Here is a 19,752-nt window from a genome sequence, read left to right as displayed (position 1 = left end):
ATCACGGTGCCGCCGCCAGACCCCGGTTACGCTACAATATTTTGACAGAATAGCCAACGACGTCATGCATTAAGAGAGACAATAGCTAATTTATATGCTAACTCGCCACCCTGTGGTCTGGGGTGTGAATTGCAACCTGTCAAAATGACTGACGGACTTCAGTTTTTTCCGTCACTGTTTTAAAAAACCGGTCAACGACGGAAAATTTCCGGTTAACGCGACCCCTGGATTCAAGGTAATATTTTTTCATACAATGTGTGCATTTTGAAACGTAAAAAAAAAAAAAAATCAATGGGAGAAATTAGCCGCTATGGCACTGGTGTCATAGTTCGCAATATTTACGTAAAATAAATGCTAACTGCACGTTTTTTTTGTTTGTTTTAACCAAGAATCGAGAGTGGTTTACGCCCATATCTACAAAGAATTTAGGGATTGAAGCATTTATTAAAAATAACTTTCAACGGAAAAAGCTGTTTTCATATGGCGGCCGCTACATTTGCTTACTACCTAGCATCGTTGTTGGGAATATTTACATAAAATAAATGCTAACTGCACGTGTTTTTTGGTTTTATCCAAGAATCGAGACTATTTGACTTCCATATCTATAAAGGATTCACGGATTTAAGCATTTTTTTTCACAAGAATTTCAACGTAAAAATCTCTTTGTGGTGACAAGGTGGCGCCACAGTGACTTAAAATCTAGCAGCACATTTGAAATATGTACATAAAATAAATGCTAACTTGTCGTTTTTTTTTTTTTTTTTTCTTCAAGAATTGAGATTGTTTTACGTCCATATCTATAAAGAATTCAGGGATTTAAGTATTTATTCACAAGAATTTTCAACGTAAAAAGCTCTTTGTCTGTGATTCCTCTCTGTCAGCTTTGACGGAGATAGGCCCCCTATGAATCAACCCCACGCCCCCTGTCTCGTCAATACATTATGAAGTCTATGGCATTCTGTGAAAAATAGAACAACTTCGACTAAAGTTATAGATAATACATGTCCAATATAATTAATATAAATTGATATGAGCCTAAATGTCCACAATTCCATACAGTAGTACCTCTACCTCTGTCAAATGGCAGCAAGTCAATATCTCGGCAAGCCGCCGAGGATCGTTTTAAAGACACTGCTGATGATCTGGAATGGGATGCAGGTAACTCATTCCACATCTCTGTAACAAAACAATCTGACAAGGAGCAGAATGTGACAAAATCATGCCAGTCGTCATACTAGCTTCGCTTGCTAGCTAGCACTGCTATTCTCCCAGTTCAGCCCAACCGTGTCATCACCCTCAGCGTGCATTGCACACATCAAGCATGGCGCCCTCCCTAGGTCAAGATATGTACTAGATATTATAGGTTTTTAAATCAATGGCAATATTTTATGTATTTCTAATAACATATTTTAGTAAAAGAGAACAATTGTGGCTTATTAGAGCCTACAAATCTTTTAAGTCTGCGGTATCCCTTACTGACAAGAAAAGGAAAAAAAATCCATGAAATATTCTGATTTCTGTAGTCTACGATGAAAGCGAACTTTAAGCTTTGTCATGACACTTGCAAAGTTGACCTGTGTTTCATCGACGATCAAGTTAATTTTTTGCTGCGGCAGCCCTATTGTTCACATCCCGCCACTCGCAGCCTACTCTGAACTTTTGATTTCATTAACCTTTCATGAATGTGAGACAACGACACATGACTGCATGGAGAAAAACCTAATGAAAATGTCAGGAAAAAATGTTCAATGATCCATTCTTGTCATTTCTCACCATTCCCTTCCATTCAATGATTTTTCTTCCAGCTTTTTCCTGACACTTTTCACATTCTATCACCTTTTTTGTCTAGGGCTGCTACAAACCATTATTAGATTAGGCAACTAGCCACTACTAGTCTTTCTCAAAAAATCAGCATATTGTGATAAAGTTCATTATTTTCTGTAATGTACTGATAAACATTAGACTCTATATATTTTAGGGGCCGTTTACATGGTGACTCTCCGAGAACACAAAAAATTTTATGTTTGCATTTATATGGGCCAGTCTCCATTCGAACAATGTTGCAATTCCGCATGAAAATGATGTAGTGTTCATGCCAGGCCCTAGGGGGCAGTGCAGATTTACAAGGCGACAGCGAATGATGCACTTTGACCTCACAAAGTTCCTCAGCCCGGAAGCGATGGCATTTTTCTTTTGTTCAAAAAGCACAAAAATGGAAACGTTCAACATACAGTGGGGCAAATAAGTATTTAGTCAACCACCAATTGTGCAAGTTCTCCTACTTGAAAATATTACAGAGGCCTGTAATGGTCAACATGGGTAAACCTCAACCATGAGAGACAGAATGTGGAAAAAAACCCAGAAATCACATTAATTTTTGAAGAATTTATTTCCAAATTAGAGTGGAAAATAAGTATTTGGTCACCGACAAACAAGCAAGATTTCTGGCTGTCAAAGAGGTCTAACTTCTTCTAACGAGGTCTAACGAGGCTCCACTCGTTACCTGTATTAATGGCACTTGTTTTAACTCATTATCGGTATAAAAGACACCTGTCCACAACTTCAGTCAGTCACACTCCAAACTCCACTATGGCCAAGACCAAAGAGCTGTTGAAGGACACCAGAGACAAAATTGTAAACCTGCGCCAGGCTGAGAAGACTGAATCTGCAATAGGTAAAACGCTTGTTGTAAAGAAATCAACTGTGGGAGCAATTATTAGAAAATGGAAGACGTACAAGACCACCATGTATCGAGAGATTTTGAGTGAAAATCTTCTTCCGTCAGCAAGGGCATTAAAGATGAGACGTGGCCGGGTCTTCAGCATGACAATGATCCCAAACACACAGCCTGGGCACCAAAAGAGTGGTTTCATAAGAAGCATTTCAAGGTCCTGGAGTGGCCTAGCCAGTCTCCAGATCTCAACCCCATAGAAAATCTGTGGAGGGAGTTCAAAGTCCGTGTTGCTCAACGACAGCCCCAAAACATCACTGCTCTAGATGAGATCTGCATGGAGGAATGGGCCAAAATACCAGCAACGGTGTGTGAAAAGCTTGTGAAGAGTTACAGAAAACATTTGGCCTCCGTTATTGCCAACAAAGGGTACATAACAAAGTATTGAGATGAACTTTTGGTATTGGCCAAAATGGACATGTACTGGCTTCAGCAGGGGGACACGTCCGGCAGTGCAGGATTTGAGTCCCCGGCGGCGCATTGTGTTACTGATAGTAGCCTTTGTTACTGTGTAGCTCTCTGTAGGCCATTCACTAGGTCCCTCCGTTTGGTTCTGGGATTTTTGCTCACCGTTCTTGTTATCCTTTTCTACGCCACGGGGTGAGATCTTGCGTGGAGCCCCAGATCGAGGAAGATTATAATTGGTCTTGTATTGGATTTTCACTCAAAATCTCTCGATTCATGGTGGTCTTGTACGTCTTCCATTTTCTAATAATTGCTCCCACAGTTGATTTCTTTACACCAAGCGTTTTACCTATTGCAGATTCAGTCTTCCCAGCCTGGTGCAGGTCTACAATTTTGTCCTTCGACAGCTCTTTGGTCTTGGCCATAGTGGAGTTTGGAGTGTGACTGACTGAGATTGTGGACAGGTGTCTTTTATACCGATAATGAGTTAAAACAGGTGACATTAATACAGGTCACGAGTGGAGCCTCGTTAGAAAAAGTTAGCCCTCTTTGACAGACAGAAATCTTGCTTGTTTGTAGGTGACCAAATACTTATTTTTCTACTGTAATTTGGAAATAAATTCTTTAAAAATCAAACAATGTGATTTTCTGGGTTTTTTTCCACATTCTGTCTCTCATGCTTGAGGTTTACCCATGTTGACAATTACAGGCCTCTCTAATCTTTTCAAGTAGGAGAACTTGCACATTTGGTGGTTGACTAAATACTTGTTTGCCCCACTATGTATTCCTTGAGTTGAGTCATCGGCTCAAAAATTTACTGTTGTTTTACCCTGGGTGTAATAATAAATACTCATCTAAATCGATCCATGTAAAATGTATAAATATTGAAATAATTTCTCAATAACATATTTATAAGATGCAATTTTGTGGCAGCCCTATAATATTCTCGCATACAGAAAACACTCTTTGCATGTATACTTCAATCTTTTTTCGTTTTTCCTTCAGCTGCGTAAGACCGGTCCGATTCGAGGCACCAGTGCTGCTCACGAGCAATGAGCCAAACCACCCTGACCCTGTCTTGATGATGTCATCGGAGACACGCCCACCACCTCCACTACCGCCGCTGCCGTCTCCAGGAGGAAGTGGCCCTGGTTCCTTGCTACTGTACAGACCCCTCCCCACACTCTGCTCAAATAGCAACAACCTGGTTTTGCATATATAAATATATATATAAACACATATATATATTTATTATATACGTACACAAAGACAAAAAAAAAACTCTTTGCACAGACGTAATTTGCCTGAAATGTTAGTTGGGGATTCCGACAAAGGGGTTTTGTTTTTAATTCTTTCAATTGACCATTAGGAAACGAATGTGCTTTTTAGACCTCGAGGTCCACACCAAAATCGCACCGCCGTTGGACCATTTTTACGATGATATCCCCTATTGTTGTTTTACGTGTCGCTTTTCGTGTCTGAAGCGCGCCGGGAATGAGTCGTCGTCGAGGCGGGGTCCGCACTCTCCCGTTTTAGCTTTACCCCGCCCCCTCCTGTGTGAATGACGTCGCGTTTGGTTTTTATTTCTACCAGGGAGCGTTTTGCAGTTTTGAAGTTTTTCTGTTTATGTCACTTTGAAGCGCGTACTCACACCGATCAGCACACGATCGACAGTCAAAGTAGTTTGGATGTCCTGTCGCCGTCAGTGGGACTGAAATACCATCATTGGCAGTGAATGAGTTAATGGTAGCTTACAGTAATTTTCGCACTATAAGGCGCACCTGACTATAAGCCGCCCCCACCAAATTTGGCACAAAAACATTTGTACGTACACAAGCCGGACTGGACTACTAGCCGCAGCTTTCCTCACTGTATTATGGGATATTTACACCAAAAGATATTAACCAGTAACACTTTATTTGACAGCGGCATCATACGGTTGTCATCATACGGCTGTCATAAAACCAAATGAACCACCATGACATTGCTTCAAGAAGCTTAATTTGGCCATCACTGCTCCCTTGAGGGAGACAGTCAACGTCTGATGCCACCTGCTGTCAACACTGTTGTTGTCTAGCATGCCTCCTAGCATGCATTGCAGCACTACAGATGTAAATAACAATCAAAATTCGTGTTCTGTACTAATTATGTCTTCAGTTACTGTTCCAGTTGTTTCATTAGTTGCTAGTTATGGTATTTGGTAACAGTTTATTTGACAGTGATGCTGTTAGACCATCATAATTATGACATGACACTGCCATGAGCACTCATGAATGCTTATGGCACATGTCATTTTGTGTCATTCGGCAATGTTCTCACTTTTGAATGGATGTAAAAGATCCAAGCTGGACATGAATGGAGTTAGTGACATAATTTGCCGGATGACACTTGATGACATCTGTCATAAGCATTCAGTAATGTCCATGATTGTGCCTTGTCATAATTATACGATCTTATGACCGTCTTAGGACGCCGCTGTCAAAGTGTGAACTATTAACCGAAATAAATCAACAAATAAGCTGTACTTGACCATAAGATGCTGGATTCAAAATGAAGGAAAAAAGTTGCGTCTTATTGTCCGAAAATTACGGTAATCTGTTTGATAATTTTGCAATTAGTTGTCGAAGTTGACAAATCTGCAGACTACCTTGGCCAATTCGGATGGATTGGATGTCCATCGCTGGCAATGGCATTAAAATTTGATCATATGCAATTATGATACTTTCATTCTGACGAATTTTTACTTACGCTTGCTAGCCACTCCCAGTTCAAATGGGATGGACGTCTGTTGCTGCCAACGGCACTGAAATGGTTATTGGCAGGTAATGATAGTTTCATCTGTTACATAATTTTCTAAATATAAAGGTTGATAGATCAATCTGAGGACTAATTTTTGCGATTAATCTACTTAGCGATTTATCAATGTACCATAATTTTCGCACTATAACGCGCACCTGACTATAAGCGTATTTGTTCATTTGTTCAACGTATTTGTTCATAGATAAGCCGTGTTGGACTATAAGCCACAGCTGTCCTCACTGTATTATAGAATATTTACACCAAAAGATAATGTTTTATTTGACAGCAGCATCATAAGACCAAATGAACCACCACAATTCATTGCTTAAACAAGCCATCACTGCTTCCTTGGGGGAGACGGTCAACCTCTTCTGCCACCTGCTGTCAACACTGTTGATGTACAACATGCCACCTAGCATGCATTGCAGCGTGACAGATGTACATTAGCTTATCACTAGTAGACGTCCAATCCATTTGAAGTGGGAGGGTGAACACTCGTTCATTCGCTGCCATCCCTCCAACTTCAAACGGATTGAACGTCTATGGCTGTCAGTGGCAGTCAATGCCAGGAAATTAAGTCATTTTGGGCCATTTAAGATCTCACTGAAACAGCACCAAACAAAAGTTCCAGCATCATCACCTTGTCCAATGCAGATTCTTGACAAGATGATGATGCTGGAACTTTTGTTTGATGCCGTTCCAGTGAGATTTACAAAGATGATTCCCTGAAGAAGACGTCAAAAAACGAGTAGCACTTTGAACTAATTCATTTTTTCAAGCTTTTTATCGGAATTTGTTTTACATGATAAAATATTTGAGTGCTCATCCGATACTGGTGATTACATACTTTTTGCTAGGGGTTGTATTATGTTTTTTTGATTTTAACAACTTGTTGGTTCCTTTTTTTTTTTTTTAATTTTTTTTTAAAACATTCACACCTTTTTAAAACTATATCTCGATTCTTGGCAGAAGCATATAGATAACCTTTCGGGATACAAAGTATCAAGATATATCACATTTCGATATTTTGTCACACCCCTATTAATGAATGCTTTTAACGATATAATTTAGTGATATCCGGTAAATTAGCTCACTTTTGAATGGATGTAAAAGATCCAAACTGGATATAAATGGCATTAGTAACATAATTTGCCAGATGACACTTGATGACATGTCATAAGCATAAGGTAATGCCCATGATAGTGTCATGTCTCAAACATGACTTGTCTTATGACTTCGCTGTCAAAGTGTTACCATACCATAACAAGCAATTAATGAAACAAATGCAACAGTAACTGAATAAATTATCAGCACAGAACATCTTTTGATTGTCATTTACATCTATAGTGTTGTAATGCATGCTAGGAGGCATGTGTTGCCTGTTAACCCAAATAAATCAACAAATAGGCCGCACTCGACTATAAACCGCAGGATTCAAAATGAATGAAAAAAGCGGTTTATAATCCGAATATTATGGTACTCTAAGGCTGCCAGCCCATCCCAGTCTATGGACACCAGTGGCACTGAAGCATGATTACTGTATTGGCAGTGAATATATAGATTATTCTGTCAAATAATATCAAATTAACCGATGCAGTTGATTGATTAATCTGTTGCTTTATCTAGTGAATAATTTCTTGGCTAATTATGCGATAAATCTGTGATTTCTAACATCTATTACTGTCAATAGCTTCTTTACAAAATAATCTGTCAAAACTTTATCGAGTAACCTAAGTTTTGCGATTAATCGTAATGCCGTCAGTGGCACTGAAATAAGTTCACTGACAGTGAATGCGTTGGGTATTCTGTTGAATAAGATTTATGGTGACTAATTTTGCGATTATGAAAGTTAACAATTTTCATCAATAGCATTTTTATAAATCTGACAAAAAACGGTTTCGATTAATCTATGAATTGTAATGTCATCAATATGTTCACTGACAGTGAATGCGTTGGGTATTCTGTTGAATAAGATTTATGGTGACTAATTTTGCGATTATGAAAGCTAACAATTTTCATCAATAGCATTTTTATAAATCTGACAAAAAACGGTTTCGATTAATCTATGAATTGTAATGTCATCAATATGTTCGCTGACAGTGAATGAGTTATAATTCTGTCAAATAAATTAGTTTATGAATTCTAACATCTATTGCTGTCAGTGGCAGTTCATGAGCTAGCTTCATGAATTTCTGTAAACCACGATAGCTCACACCTTGCGTAACAAATGAATACACAAGATACTGGTACGCGCATGCGATGGACATATCATAATTGATTGACTTGCAGCCATATTAGAGCACCTTTTGAAAGACCGCTAAATACTGTGTTGTATGACAGTATGGGCACCCAATTTACCAAGAGGTGTAGGCTCTCAAAATGTTTTCTCCCCATTTTTCATGGGTTTCTTCAAAATTAGTACAAGCTTTTTGCAAAAAAAAAAAACCCCAAAACATCCAGAAGAACGATGACTTTGACACGAATATTTTTTGCAAAAACTGTTTTCACAAAAAGATGGAGAAAGGGTTTTGACGACATATTACATGTTTTTGTATTAGCCAAATATTTTCACAAGGGAAAACTAACATTCTCAAAATAAAATGACTTTTCCATGCAAGGACAAATCTATTCCATTCGTATGTTACATACTACATTTGAATCACTAATCCCTAAAGAAATGGACAAGTTACCATTTATTCAGCGTCAACATTGACCTCCCCAACATGGCCGCCAAATAGGCAGGTCAGTTCACCAAGCTACTACTGCAAACTATATCGCTAACATAGTTTGACTACGTACGTGTGGCGTGACGAATTGACTTTTTTTTTTTTTTTTTTTAATATATATACAGTTCCACTTGTTCAAACCTCACACGATGCTAGCATTTTTTCCCAACTGCCCCCCCCCCTAAATTGGCATTATATAGCATTGAAGCTAGTGTAGCAGACCATTACACTAGCAGACTTTTGCTAAGCATGTTAGACAATTGCAACAATTGGCTAACTTGCATAGCTAAAGTCCGCTAGCTTCAATGCTATATAATGCTAAGGTTTACCAGATTGTTTCTGGTGCGCACTAGAAACAATTTGGTAAACATTAGCATTTTATTCTTGTATTTGCTATAATTTTTATTATCTGTTTGCGTGCTTTAGCAGATGCTCACTAGAAACTATCTGGTGAACATTAGCATTATATAGCATTTAAGCTAGCGGACTTTTGCTATGCAAGTAAGACAATTGTTGCAATTGGCTAACTTCAACAGCAAAAGTCCACTAGCTTAACGGTCCGCTATATACTAGCTTCAATAGCAAAAGTCCATTAGCTTCAATGCTATATTAATGCTAATGTTTACCTCCTTGTTTTTTTTGGTTTTGGTGTTCACTAAAGTGAAACCCTTTTAAAGGTAATAGTCTCACGCTAGCTGAGATTTGACAAGGGTGGTCAACCATTTTTTTTTTTTTTTTTTTTTTTTCTCCCAAGCATTGCCATTGAACTCCTTCACTGCCATTGATGATGATAGACATCCAATCAGTAATTAAAGAAATAACAACCAAAATTTAAACTCTAAATGAGCTTATCACTAATAGATGTCCAATTCATTTGAACTGGCAGGGTGGCAGGTGCTGCTAGCTCTTCCACTTCAAATGGATTGGACGTCTAGCGCTGTGACTGGCAGTTTTTTTGTTTTCCCCATTGATGGAATGACTGGTCGGAAAGGCAACATTCAGGGGTATCAGTAGTGAATGTATAATTATTAGTTCTTTTTTTTTTTTCTCGTTTATTTTTCACAGTTTGTAAACTGTGACCGAAGGTCTAGACAACGGAACACAACAGAATATCTAATAAATTTCAATAAATGACTGTCTGCTGCTTCATTTTTTCCCCCCCTCCAATTAATCTCGTGCTCAGTTTTGGACTTGCAGTTAACTGCCAGCCCAGGTGCAGAGGTAGGTAGAGTAGCATTACTTCAAATTGATATTACTTCAAAAGTAAAAGTCATCCAAAAAATTTACTCTGTAAGGCTGCGGCTATCGATTATTTTAGTAGTGGAATAATTGAGTATTCGGATAAGGAACATTTATTTATTTTTGGAGCTGTAAAACAAAGGCTTGCCATGATTCCACTTTTAAAAGAGCATTAAATGCGAATACAAAATTCTCAAGTGTTTCTTCAAACTATGCAGATTTGCACTTTTATTTAAAAATAATAGGGCTGTCAAACGATTAAAATTTTTAATCGAGTTAATTACAGCTTAAAAATTAATTGTAATTGCAATTCAAACCATCTATAAAATATGCCATATTTTTCTGTAAATTGTTGGAATGGAAAGATGACATAATGGATATATACATTCAACATACGGTACATAAGTACTGTATTTGTTTATTATGACAATAAATCAACAAGATGGCATTAACATTCTGTTAAAGCGATCCATGGATAGAAAGACTTGCAGTTCTTAAAAGATAAATGTTAGTACAAGTTATAGAAATTTTACATTAAAACCCCTCTTAATGTTTTCGTTTTAATAAAATTTGTAAAATTTTCAATCAAAAAATAAACTAGTAGCCCGCCATTGTTGATGTCAATAATTACACAATGCTCATGGGTGCTTAAGACCATAAAATCAGTCGCACCCAAGCGCCAGCAGAGGGCAGCAAAACTCCAAAAAACACAAGTAAAATGTAGGCATTGCACTGTGCTGTCATTTTAATCTGTTTGAGGGGGGCATGTGCGTTAATTGCGTCAAATATTTTAACGTGATTAATTTAAAAAATTAATTACTGCCCGTTAACGCGATAATTTTGACAGCCCTAAATAATAGATTAAAATACTTGAGCTTAGCCTCAAACAGTATACAAAAAAAGATTAAGTACAACAAAAGAAAAACTGGCTAACTTGCATAGCAATAGTAAGCTAGCTTAAATGCTATAAAATACGAAAAAAAATTTAAAACAATGCTCTTAACAAATTGTTCACATATTCCCCCCCAAAATGGCTAAACATACCTATAATCTAAACTCTTTTATATTAGCTCAAGCAAAAACTTTCCATATGCTGGTCTTAGCAGGGAGCAGCTGGATTCAGCCATTTTAATCAGTTATGTCATATTAATTATCAGCACTAGAGGGCAGTGTGTCCACCCAAATCAATAAAAGTAAATGCAAACAATTTCAAAACCATTACAATGGCACTAGTTATACAAGTTCTCGAAGCATCAAAATTTGAAGCTTTTTTTCTCATAGAATGGAGTTAATCGATTAATCGTTGCAGCACTATATTCAATTACAAGTTAAAATGTATTCAGTGAAAGGGTACTCAAAGTCATGAACAACCGCTTACAATGTTTTAAAATTCCGACTAGAACAATACAGAAATGAAAAATTGCATGTCTAAAGAGCATTAGTGCCATTTAGCGGAGAAAAAACATTTCCTACCATGATATGAAAACAATCATATCTCCGGTTTTCTATGGTTAACCAGTGCCAAATAATATCCGGGATCAGCGCTCAACAGTGCTGGCTAAAAATATTGGCACCCCTGCAATTCTTTCAGATAATGCTCAATTTTTCCCAGAAAATTATTGCAATTACAAATGCTTTGGTAGTAATATCTTCATTTATTTTGCGTGCAATGAAAAAACACATAAGAGAATGGGGGAAAAAAAACATAATTTTACACAAAACTCTAGACAAAAGTATTGGTACTCTTTGAAAATCATGTGCTGCTTCTCTAATTTGTGTAATTAACAGCACTTGTTACTTACCTGTGGCGCATAAAAGGTGGTGGCAATAACTAAATCACACTTGCAGCCAGGTAAAATGGATTAAAGTTGACTCAACCTCTGTCCTGTGTCCTTGTATGTACCACATTGAGCATGGAGAAAAGAAAGAAGACCAAAGAACTGTCTGAGGACTTTTTGTTGAGGAAGCATTGGCAATCTCAAGGCTACAAGTCCATCTCCAAAGACCTGAATTATCTACCGTGCGCAGTGTAACCAATAAGTGTAAAGCCCACGGCACTGTGGCTAACCTCCCTAGATGTGGACGGAAAAGAAAAATTGACGAGAGATTTCAACAAAATATTGTGCGGATGGTGGATAAAGAACCTCGACTAACATCCAAACAAGGTCAAGCTGTCCCGCAGTCCGAGGGTACAACAGCGTCAAACCCAGGGGTGAAAGTGGGCGGGCACGGTCAGGAACGCAGTTCCAGTATAAGATTCAGGGCCGGAATGCTGTTCCGGTACACGGTGCTTTGATTCCAAAAATATGACGGCAACTGTCAAAACGCTATGTAAAAAAATAAAATAAAAAAATGCTAAACTGCCACACATGCATTTCATCTCCAAGAAGAGCATCAGATTTACATACACAAGTGTTAACAATAATCATAATAAAGTGCTTGTGTAGCGTAATCCGTTTCCACCAGTATTTATTATTTATTTTATTCCACGGACGGCATGGAGGTTTCCCCAGCTGCTGCAGTTATGCGAGTCTGACAATGATGAGTCACGTCAATGTGCGAATGCACGCAGCAAAGCAAAACGCCTGGACTCTTTTATCTGTTCAATTGGCTGACATACTTGTGGCATGTAACCACAGCCACAGGGTAATGTTACGACGGCGTGACGTCACGGCCGTAAAGTGTGTTTTTGGGGGAAGAGTGCTGCGTTAGGAAGACGGCGACTTACAATAAACAGCAGTGAGCACACAGTCAGTTTCCGAGCGTTTTATTGAACATAACATTGGCGACGAAGATGGAGCTTCCACTCTCTCCTCTTCCTCCGTTCCTCGCCCTGCCTGGCGAGCCGCCAATCCCGTGGCCCCGCTGGTTGGAGTCCTTCGAGATTTTTATTGAAGCCATCGGGCTAGCCGGCGCTAGCGATGCGCGGAGGCGGGCAATGCTTATCCATAGCCTGGGCGGCGAGGGCCAACGCATCTTTCGGACCCTCGGACCGGCCACGACATTTACGGACTGTATTGCGCTGCTCTCCGGCCACTTCGCTGCTCCACAGAGCGTCATGGTGCGGCGGATTATTTTCCGACAGCGTCGCCAGCGGCCCGGTGAGTCGGTCCACCATTACGTCGCCGACCTCCGGGGCCTGGCCAGCGTCTGCAGGTTCGGAGATTTGGAGGACGAGATGATTAGAGACCAGCTAGCCGAACACACGACGGACCTTAAACTGCGGGAGAAGCTGTTTTTATCGCCTGACGACACGTCGCTGTCTAGAGCCGTGGAAATGGCCTTCCAACTTGAGTCAGCGGCCCTGCTAGCGTCCCAGCTAGCCGCCTCGGGCCCGGCTCCAGCCCTTCCCCACCTCGCCCCACATCTTTCTCCTTCTCATACGGTTGCTCTCGCGGCCCCACTCCCCGACACCGCCGCCCCTCTCGACGAGCTGGAGGTTAATGTCGCGGGACGTCGGGGCGCCACGACAGGACAACATTGTGGAAACTGCGGCTCCTCGTCACACCGCACACGTGCGCCCACGTGCCCGGCACTTGGTCAAAGATGCCAACGTTGTGGTAAGATGAACCACTTTTCTAGAGTCTGCCGCTCTGCTCCTGCACCTGCGAACCCCGGGCCCCGTCCACCCAACGCATCTGGCTCCACCACAATCCACTCGGTGGGCGCCATCACCAGGCCGTTCAAGTGGTGCACAGTCGAGCTGGACGGCGTGTGCCTGTCGCTGCTGCTGGACACCGCAGCCTCCAAGTCGCTCCTAAATGAGTCCACAGTCCGGCGACTCTTCCCTCGAATGACTGTTAAACCAGGTACAGAGGACCTATTTGGTTATGGACACACCAAGATCGACATGGTTGGCACTGCAACTTTTTCGGTGCGCTATGGCGCTAGGACCCTCCCGGCTTTCACCTTCCAGGTGTCCCGCAAGGGCGCCAACCTCCTCGGTTTCGACCTGTTCTGTGCTCTAGGCTTCTCCATTACAGACAACCTGGGTGCCACCATTCTAACTGTCGCCACACCCTGGTTGCACCGCTGGCCATCGCTGTTCACTGGGCTGGGCTGCCTCACTGCCTTCAACCACCAGCCACTCCTGAACCCAGAGGTGACCCCAGTCATCCAGCCTCTCCGCCGTCTGCCCCTCGCTCTACGTGATGATGTTTCAGCCGAGCTGCAGAAACTTCTGGACGCTGGCGTCATTGAACGGGTGGACGCTTCACCATGGATCTCCAACCTGGTGGTGGCACGGAAGAAGACGGGTGGCTTGCGCCCCTGCATCGACCTCAGGCAGGTGAACAAAGCCGTAATCCCTGATAAATATCCTCTGCCCACTTCAGAAGAGCTCTCCGCCAAGTTTCACGGCTCCTCAGTCTTCTCCAAGCTTGACCTCCGCCAGGGTTACCTGCAGGTTCCGCTGCATCCAGAAAGCCGCAACCTCACCGCTTTTGTGTCGCACATGGGCGTTTTCAGGTACACCCGCATGCCTTTTGGTCTTAGCTCCGCCCCCAGCTGCTTCCAAAAAATCATGACCACCATCTTTGCCGGCATACCTGGCGTTGTCGTGTACCTGGATGACATAGTGGTGCACGGTGCGACAGCAGCTTCACACGACGACCGCCTCTCCAGGGTGCTTGAGGTGCTCACCCGCCACAACCTCACGTTGAACGGAGAGAAATGCATCTTCTCCGCGCCTGTCATCGAGTTTGTGGGGTTTCGCCTGAACGCCGACGGCCTCAGCCCACTCCACTCAAACGTGGAAGCCATCCTGAGTCTGCCTGAGCCCTCCTGCCCTGCACAGTTGTCCTCATTCCTGGGCATGACTGCGTTCTACCTGCGTTTCCTTCCACACTACTCTGAGACCACGGCACCGCTACGCGCCCTCCTCAAGCAGGATGCTCCCTGGTCCTGGACACCCACGTGCTCCGCAGCAGTCCGCCTGCTGAAGACGCAGCTCACCTCCCCTCCAGTACTCGCGCACTTCGACCTCCGAAGCCCTACGCTGGTGACCTGTGACGCGTCCAACACGGCGATAGGGGCAGTCCTGTCCCAGCTGCACGGGGGGACCGAACGTCCCGTGGCGTTTGCCTCACGATCCCTGACTCCCACGGAGCAGAGGTATTCTGTAGGGGAGAGGGAAGCGCTAGCCTGCGTCTGGGCGTGCGAGCGGTGGCACATGTACCTTTACGGGCGGCACTTCACACTCCGGACCGACCATCAAGCACTCACAGCCCTCCTGGCCACGACAGGGTCGGGACACAAACCGCTGCGCCTGTACCGGTGGTCGGAGAGACTACAAGCCTACAACTTCACGACGGTGTTCACGCCCGGTAGAGATAATGTTGTGGCTGATCTGCTCTCCAGGGCCACGCCCAGCTCACTGCCTGACATCGCCCCGGACGGCTCGGAGTCAGAGCTAATCCTCATGCTGCACGAGCCCCTCCAAACAACTGTCTCCCTGCAGGAGCTCCAGGCGGCCTCCGCACAGGACCCTGTGCTCGTACAGCTCCGCACATTTATCCGAGAGGGCTGGCCTGCAAAGGTGCCAGAGGAGCTGGCGCCCTTCCACCGGGTCAGAGACGACCTTTCCTGCTGGAACGATGACTGCGTCGCCCGGGGGCTGTGCACGGTGATCCCCAGCTCCCTACGACAACGCATCCTGAACATGGCACACGACGGTCACCTGGGCATCGTGAGGGTGAAGCAGCGCTGCAGGAGCCTGGTTTGGTGGCCAGGCATAGATAGAGATATTGAAACGATGGTGAAGGACTGCACCGCCTGCCTTATCAGCGGTAAGACGGGCCCGCCCCCTACGCCGCCTTTGCAGCCCCTCCAATGGCCTGCGACGCCGTGGTCCCACATCCAGGTGGACATCTGTGGGGAGTTCCATGGCACTCCTCATCACCAGCGGTTCCTGTTGGTGGCCTACGACCTCCACTCCAAGTGGCCGGAGGTCCTCCCGGTGAGTTCTGTAACCACACAGCAAATCACTGACTTTCTTTCCTCCCTGTTTGCACGCTGGGGTGTTCCTGACGCCGTTACCACCGACAACGGGCCCCAGTTCATCTCAGCTGACTTCGCTGCCTTCACGGGGGAGAAAGGAATTAAACACATCAGGACGGCCCTGTACCACCCGCAGGCCAATGGTGGGGTAGAGAGGTTTAACCAGACCCTCAAGAACGGCCTGCGAGCGCATCTGGCCGAAGGTCTCCCATTCAGCACGGCACTGCAGAACACAGTACTGCACTACAGAGCTACGCCACATGCCACCACAGGTAGCTCCCCAGCCTTCCTGATGCTAGGACGGGAACTCCAACTTCCCATGGATCGACTGCGTCCTCCCAAGAGAGATTCTCCAGGCCCTCCAGCAGCAGGAACCTCTGTCGGCGACAAGGTGGCAGAGAATCAACGCCGTATGAAGCACCGCTACGACATGGCACGTCGGGTGAGAGGACACACACTGAAGGTGTCGGACTGGGTCCGTATCCGCCGGCCCCATCGGTCCCACAAGCTACTGTCTTTCTGGTCCTCACCCCAACAGATATTAGCACAGTTGGGCCCAGCTACGTTCCGCCTGGCTGACGGCTCCCGTTGGCATGCCAGCCGCCTTAGGCGCGTCAACCCGCCATCAGCACAAGAACTGGCCGCCGCGGCTGATCCTCGCCACACTGCGGGGGACTGGGATTTCCCTCCAGTAGCGCCGGGAATTCCACCCGAACCCGAGGCGCCGGGTGACGCCCTCGGACCGAGGCCCCGCCCTATTCGGGCTCGGCGTAAGCCCCCGTATCTCAGAGACTATGTCCTTCACTCACGTTTAGGTTAGCGCATAGCCTGTTATGTGGCAGAATAAACCACTTGGCTATGCGGGTAAACAGGTAGTCTACCCTGTTTACCCAGATAGGTTGGCCACGTTCCGGCCTTAATGTCGTGTTCTGTTAATATGTTTGAATGTTTTTGCACTTTGAAAAAAGGGGGGGGTGAATGTGGCATGTAACCACAGCCACAGGGTAATGTTACGACGGCGTGACGTCACGGCCGTAAAGTGTGTTTTTGGGGGAAGAGTGCTGCGTTAGGAAGACGGCGACTTACAATAAACAGCAGTGAGCACACAGTCAGTTTCCGAGCGTTTTATTGAACATAACAATACTGACATGTGATCAGCAGAAATAGTTAGCTCTGATTGGTTCAGGTTGTTGAATTTTGTTTGTTGATGCGACATAAAAAGGGCAATGCAACAGAAAATGGATCAAATTTTCAAGAGCAACGAAAGAGTTGAGGAAGCTTATTCATCATATTTAGTTTTATTTGCTCTGATGGAGAGATTCAGAACATCTTAGCTGTCAATGTGCACTTTGGACTTATATTTGTTCATTTATGTTGGGCTACTTATTCATTCCCTTATGATTTAAAAAAGTCAATGTTTGCGCGATCTTCAAAATATATTCCATTTCACTCTGCAAAATATAAGTCTTTTTTACTTATATTTCTGACTGTATGTTACTTATATCTTTTATGATTAAAAAAAAAAAGAAAGCAAAGGTAAATGTTTACATTAACTTCAATTTTAATATACATGCTACGTTCTTAAGTAGTGAAAATTGAGATTTGGCATTTAGTATGTGAGGAAATGAGTGAAAATAAAAATTTGGAGATGGAGGTTGGGTTATTGCTGTTTTTGTTAACTTTTACTTTGCAAATCGTTGACAAATAAAATTTTGAATGAAAATCAGTTTTTGTATGTGTAGAAATAACTGTGCCAAAAAAGTTTTCTTTGCATTTCGTTAGTTTTAGGAGGTTGGACCCCCCCAAACAATAAATAAACAAAATTTCTGGCTCCGTGGTGACCTTCACATCGGGGAGTTCCGGCAAGAAATTCTTGCCACTTTCACCCCCGGTCAAACCGTACTATCCGTCGGTGTCTGAATGAAAAGGGACTCTATGGTAGGATACCCAAGAAGACCCCACTTCAGACCCAGAGACAAAAAAGCCAGACTGGAGTTTGCCAAAACGTACCTGAGAAAGCCAAAAACGTTTTGGAAGAATGTTCTCTGGTCAGATGAGACAAAAGTAGAGCTTTTTGGGAAAAGGCATCAACATAAGAGTTTACAGGGAAAAAACGAGGCGTTCACAGAAAACAACAAGGTCTCCACCGTCAAACATGGCGAAGGTACCCTGATGTTTTGGGGTTGTTTTGCTACCTCTGGCACTGGACTGCTTGACATGGCATTTTGAAGTCTGAAGACTAACAACAAATTCTGCAGCATAATGTAGGGCTCAGTGTGAGAAAGCTGGGTCTCCCTCAGAGGTCATGGGTCTTCCAGCAGGACAATCAGCCGAAACACACTTCAAAAAGCATGAGAAAATGGTTTGAGAGAAAGCACTGGAGACTTCTAAAGTGGCCATCAATGAGTCCAGACCTGAATCCCATAGAACACCTGTAAAGAGATCTGAAAATGGCAGTTTGGAGAAGGCACCGTTAAGATCTCAGAGACCTGGAGCAGTTGGTCAAAGAAGAATGGTCTAAAAATCTAGCAGAGCATTATAAGAAACTCATTGATGGATACCGGAAGCAGTTTTTTGCAGTTATTTCGTCTAAAAGTTGTGCTACCAAGTATTAGGCTGACGGTGCCAATACTTTTGTCCAGGCCATTTTTTGAGTTTTGTGTAAAATGTAGGGCTGTCAAATGATTAAAATTTTTAATTGAGTTAATTACAGCTTCAAAATGAATTAATCGTAATTAATTGCAATTCAAACCATCTATAAAATAGGCCATATTTTTCTGTAAATTATTGTTGGAATAGAAAGATAAGACGGATATATTCATTCAACATACGGTACATAAGTACTGTATTTGTTGATTATAACAATAAATCAACAAGATGGCATTAACATTAATATTCTGTTAAAGTGATCCATGGATAGAAAGACTTGTAGTTCTTAAAGGATAACTGTTAGTACAAGTTATAGAAATTTTATATCAAAACCCCTCTTAATGTTTTTGTTTTGATCAAATATGTAAAATTTTCAATCAAAAAATAAACTAGTAGCTCGCCATTGTTGATGTCAATAATTACACAATGCTCATTGTGCTTAAACCCATAAATTCAGTCGCACCCAAGCGCCAGCAGAGGGAGACAAAAAACACGTAACAAGTGGACATGTCACTGTGCTGTCATTTTAATCTGTTTGAGCGGGGCATGTTCGTTAATTGCGTCAAATATTTTAACGTGATTAATTTTAAAAAATGAATTACCATCCGTTAACGCGATAATTTTGACAGCCCTAGTAAAATGATAATGATTCAATTTTTTCCTCATTCTCTTTTGTGTTTTTTCATTGCAAGCAAAATAAATAAATGTATTAGTACCAATACATTTGTATTATTACTTATTATTTATTTATTATTATTATTTGTATTATTATTGCAATCATTTTCTGGGAGAAATTGAGCATTATCTGACAAAATTGCAGGGGTGCCAATACTTTTGGCCAGCACTGTATGTCAAACAGTTTAATTTTTACGTCGCTTTAAAGACTCCACATGATTGAACAGGCCGGCTTGGCCACCAGGGGGCTCTGTAGTATCACAGAAATGAAAGGAAACAACTGTTGCTCTCTGGGCAAAAATAGTAACACATGCGAACTGAAATCTGATTGGAACGAAAACTACAAACATGGACGTCCTAGTAAGCGATGCAGCCTGTTGAGAGAAATGTTAGTAAATACAGAAAAAATGCTGCGAGGAGTAAACGAATACGTAGTTATGATACGGTAATTCCAATTTTGTTTGTAAATGTCGGCGAGTTAGTGTAAAAATGAGATGCGTTGATTAGTGCGCATGCGTGTACACTTCCCCA

The 19,752-nt window shown here is 42.6% G+C and overlaps 3 protein-coding genes across 4 annotated transcripts in view; all 3 read left to right on the top strand.

The window, feature by feature from the left end:
• Positions 1-9,795, top strand: part of pitpnb (phosphatidylinositol transfer protein, beta) — a 37,730-nt gene extending 27,935 nt beyond the window's left edge. Inside the window, exon 11 of the mRNA XM_057819362.1 lies at positions 4,142-9,795. Within this exon, the coding sequence (XP_057675345.1) occupies positions 4,142-4,192 (51 nt within the window). The 3' untranslated portion in view covers positions 4,193-9,795. The remainder of the gene's footprint in view (positions 1-4,141) is intronic.
• Positions 9,796-12,694: 2,899 nt separating this feature from the next.
• LOC130905856 (uncharacterized protein K02A2.6-like) lies at positions 12,695-16,970 on the top strand. The gene is made up of 2 exons (XM_057819594.1): positions 12,695-16,339; positions 16,436-16,970. The coding sequence occupies exons 1-2, from the start codon at positions 12,695-12,697 to the stop codon at positions 16,715-16,717; spliced, it is 3,927 nt and encodes a 1,308-aa protein (XP_057675577.1). The 3' UTR covers positions 16,718-16,970.
• Positions 16,971-19,546: 2,576 nt separating this feature from the next.
• Positions 19,547-19,752, top strand: part of naa25 (N-alpha-acetyltransferase 25, NatB auxiliary subunit) — a 41,870-nt gene continuing 41,664 nt past the window's right edge. The window contains exon 1 of one of the 2 annotated variants that reach the window (XM_057819539.1): positions 19,547-19,666. In XM_057819539.1, the coding sequence (XP_057675522.1) occupies positions 19,589-19,666 (78 nt within the window). In that variant the 5' untranslated portion in view covers positions 19,547-19,588. The remainder of the gene's footprint in view (positions 19,667-19,752) is intronic. The other variant, XM_057819540.1, reaches the window with a different exon arrangement.

Source organism: Corythoichthys intestinalis, chromosome 17, assembly GCF_030265065.1.
Source record: "Corythoichthys intestinalis isolate RoL2023-P3 chromosome 17, ASM3026506v1, whole genome shotgun sequence".
Classification (NCBI taxonomy): Eukaryota; Metazoa; Chordata; class Actinopteri; order Syngnathiformes; family Syngnathidae; genus Corythoichthys; species Corythoichthys intestinalis.
This window is presented reverse-complemented; position numbering and strand designations above follow the sequence as displayed.

Coding starts and splice junctions, on each gene's coding strand:
- LOC130905856 (XM_057819594.1), top strand. CDS start 12,695: ATGGAGCTTCCACTCTCTCCTCTTCCTCCGTTCCTCGCCCTGCCTGGC. Junction 16,340..16,435: donor GCTACGACATGGCACGTCGG/GTGAGAGGACAC, acceptor TCACCCCAACAG/ATATTAGCACAGTTGGGCCC.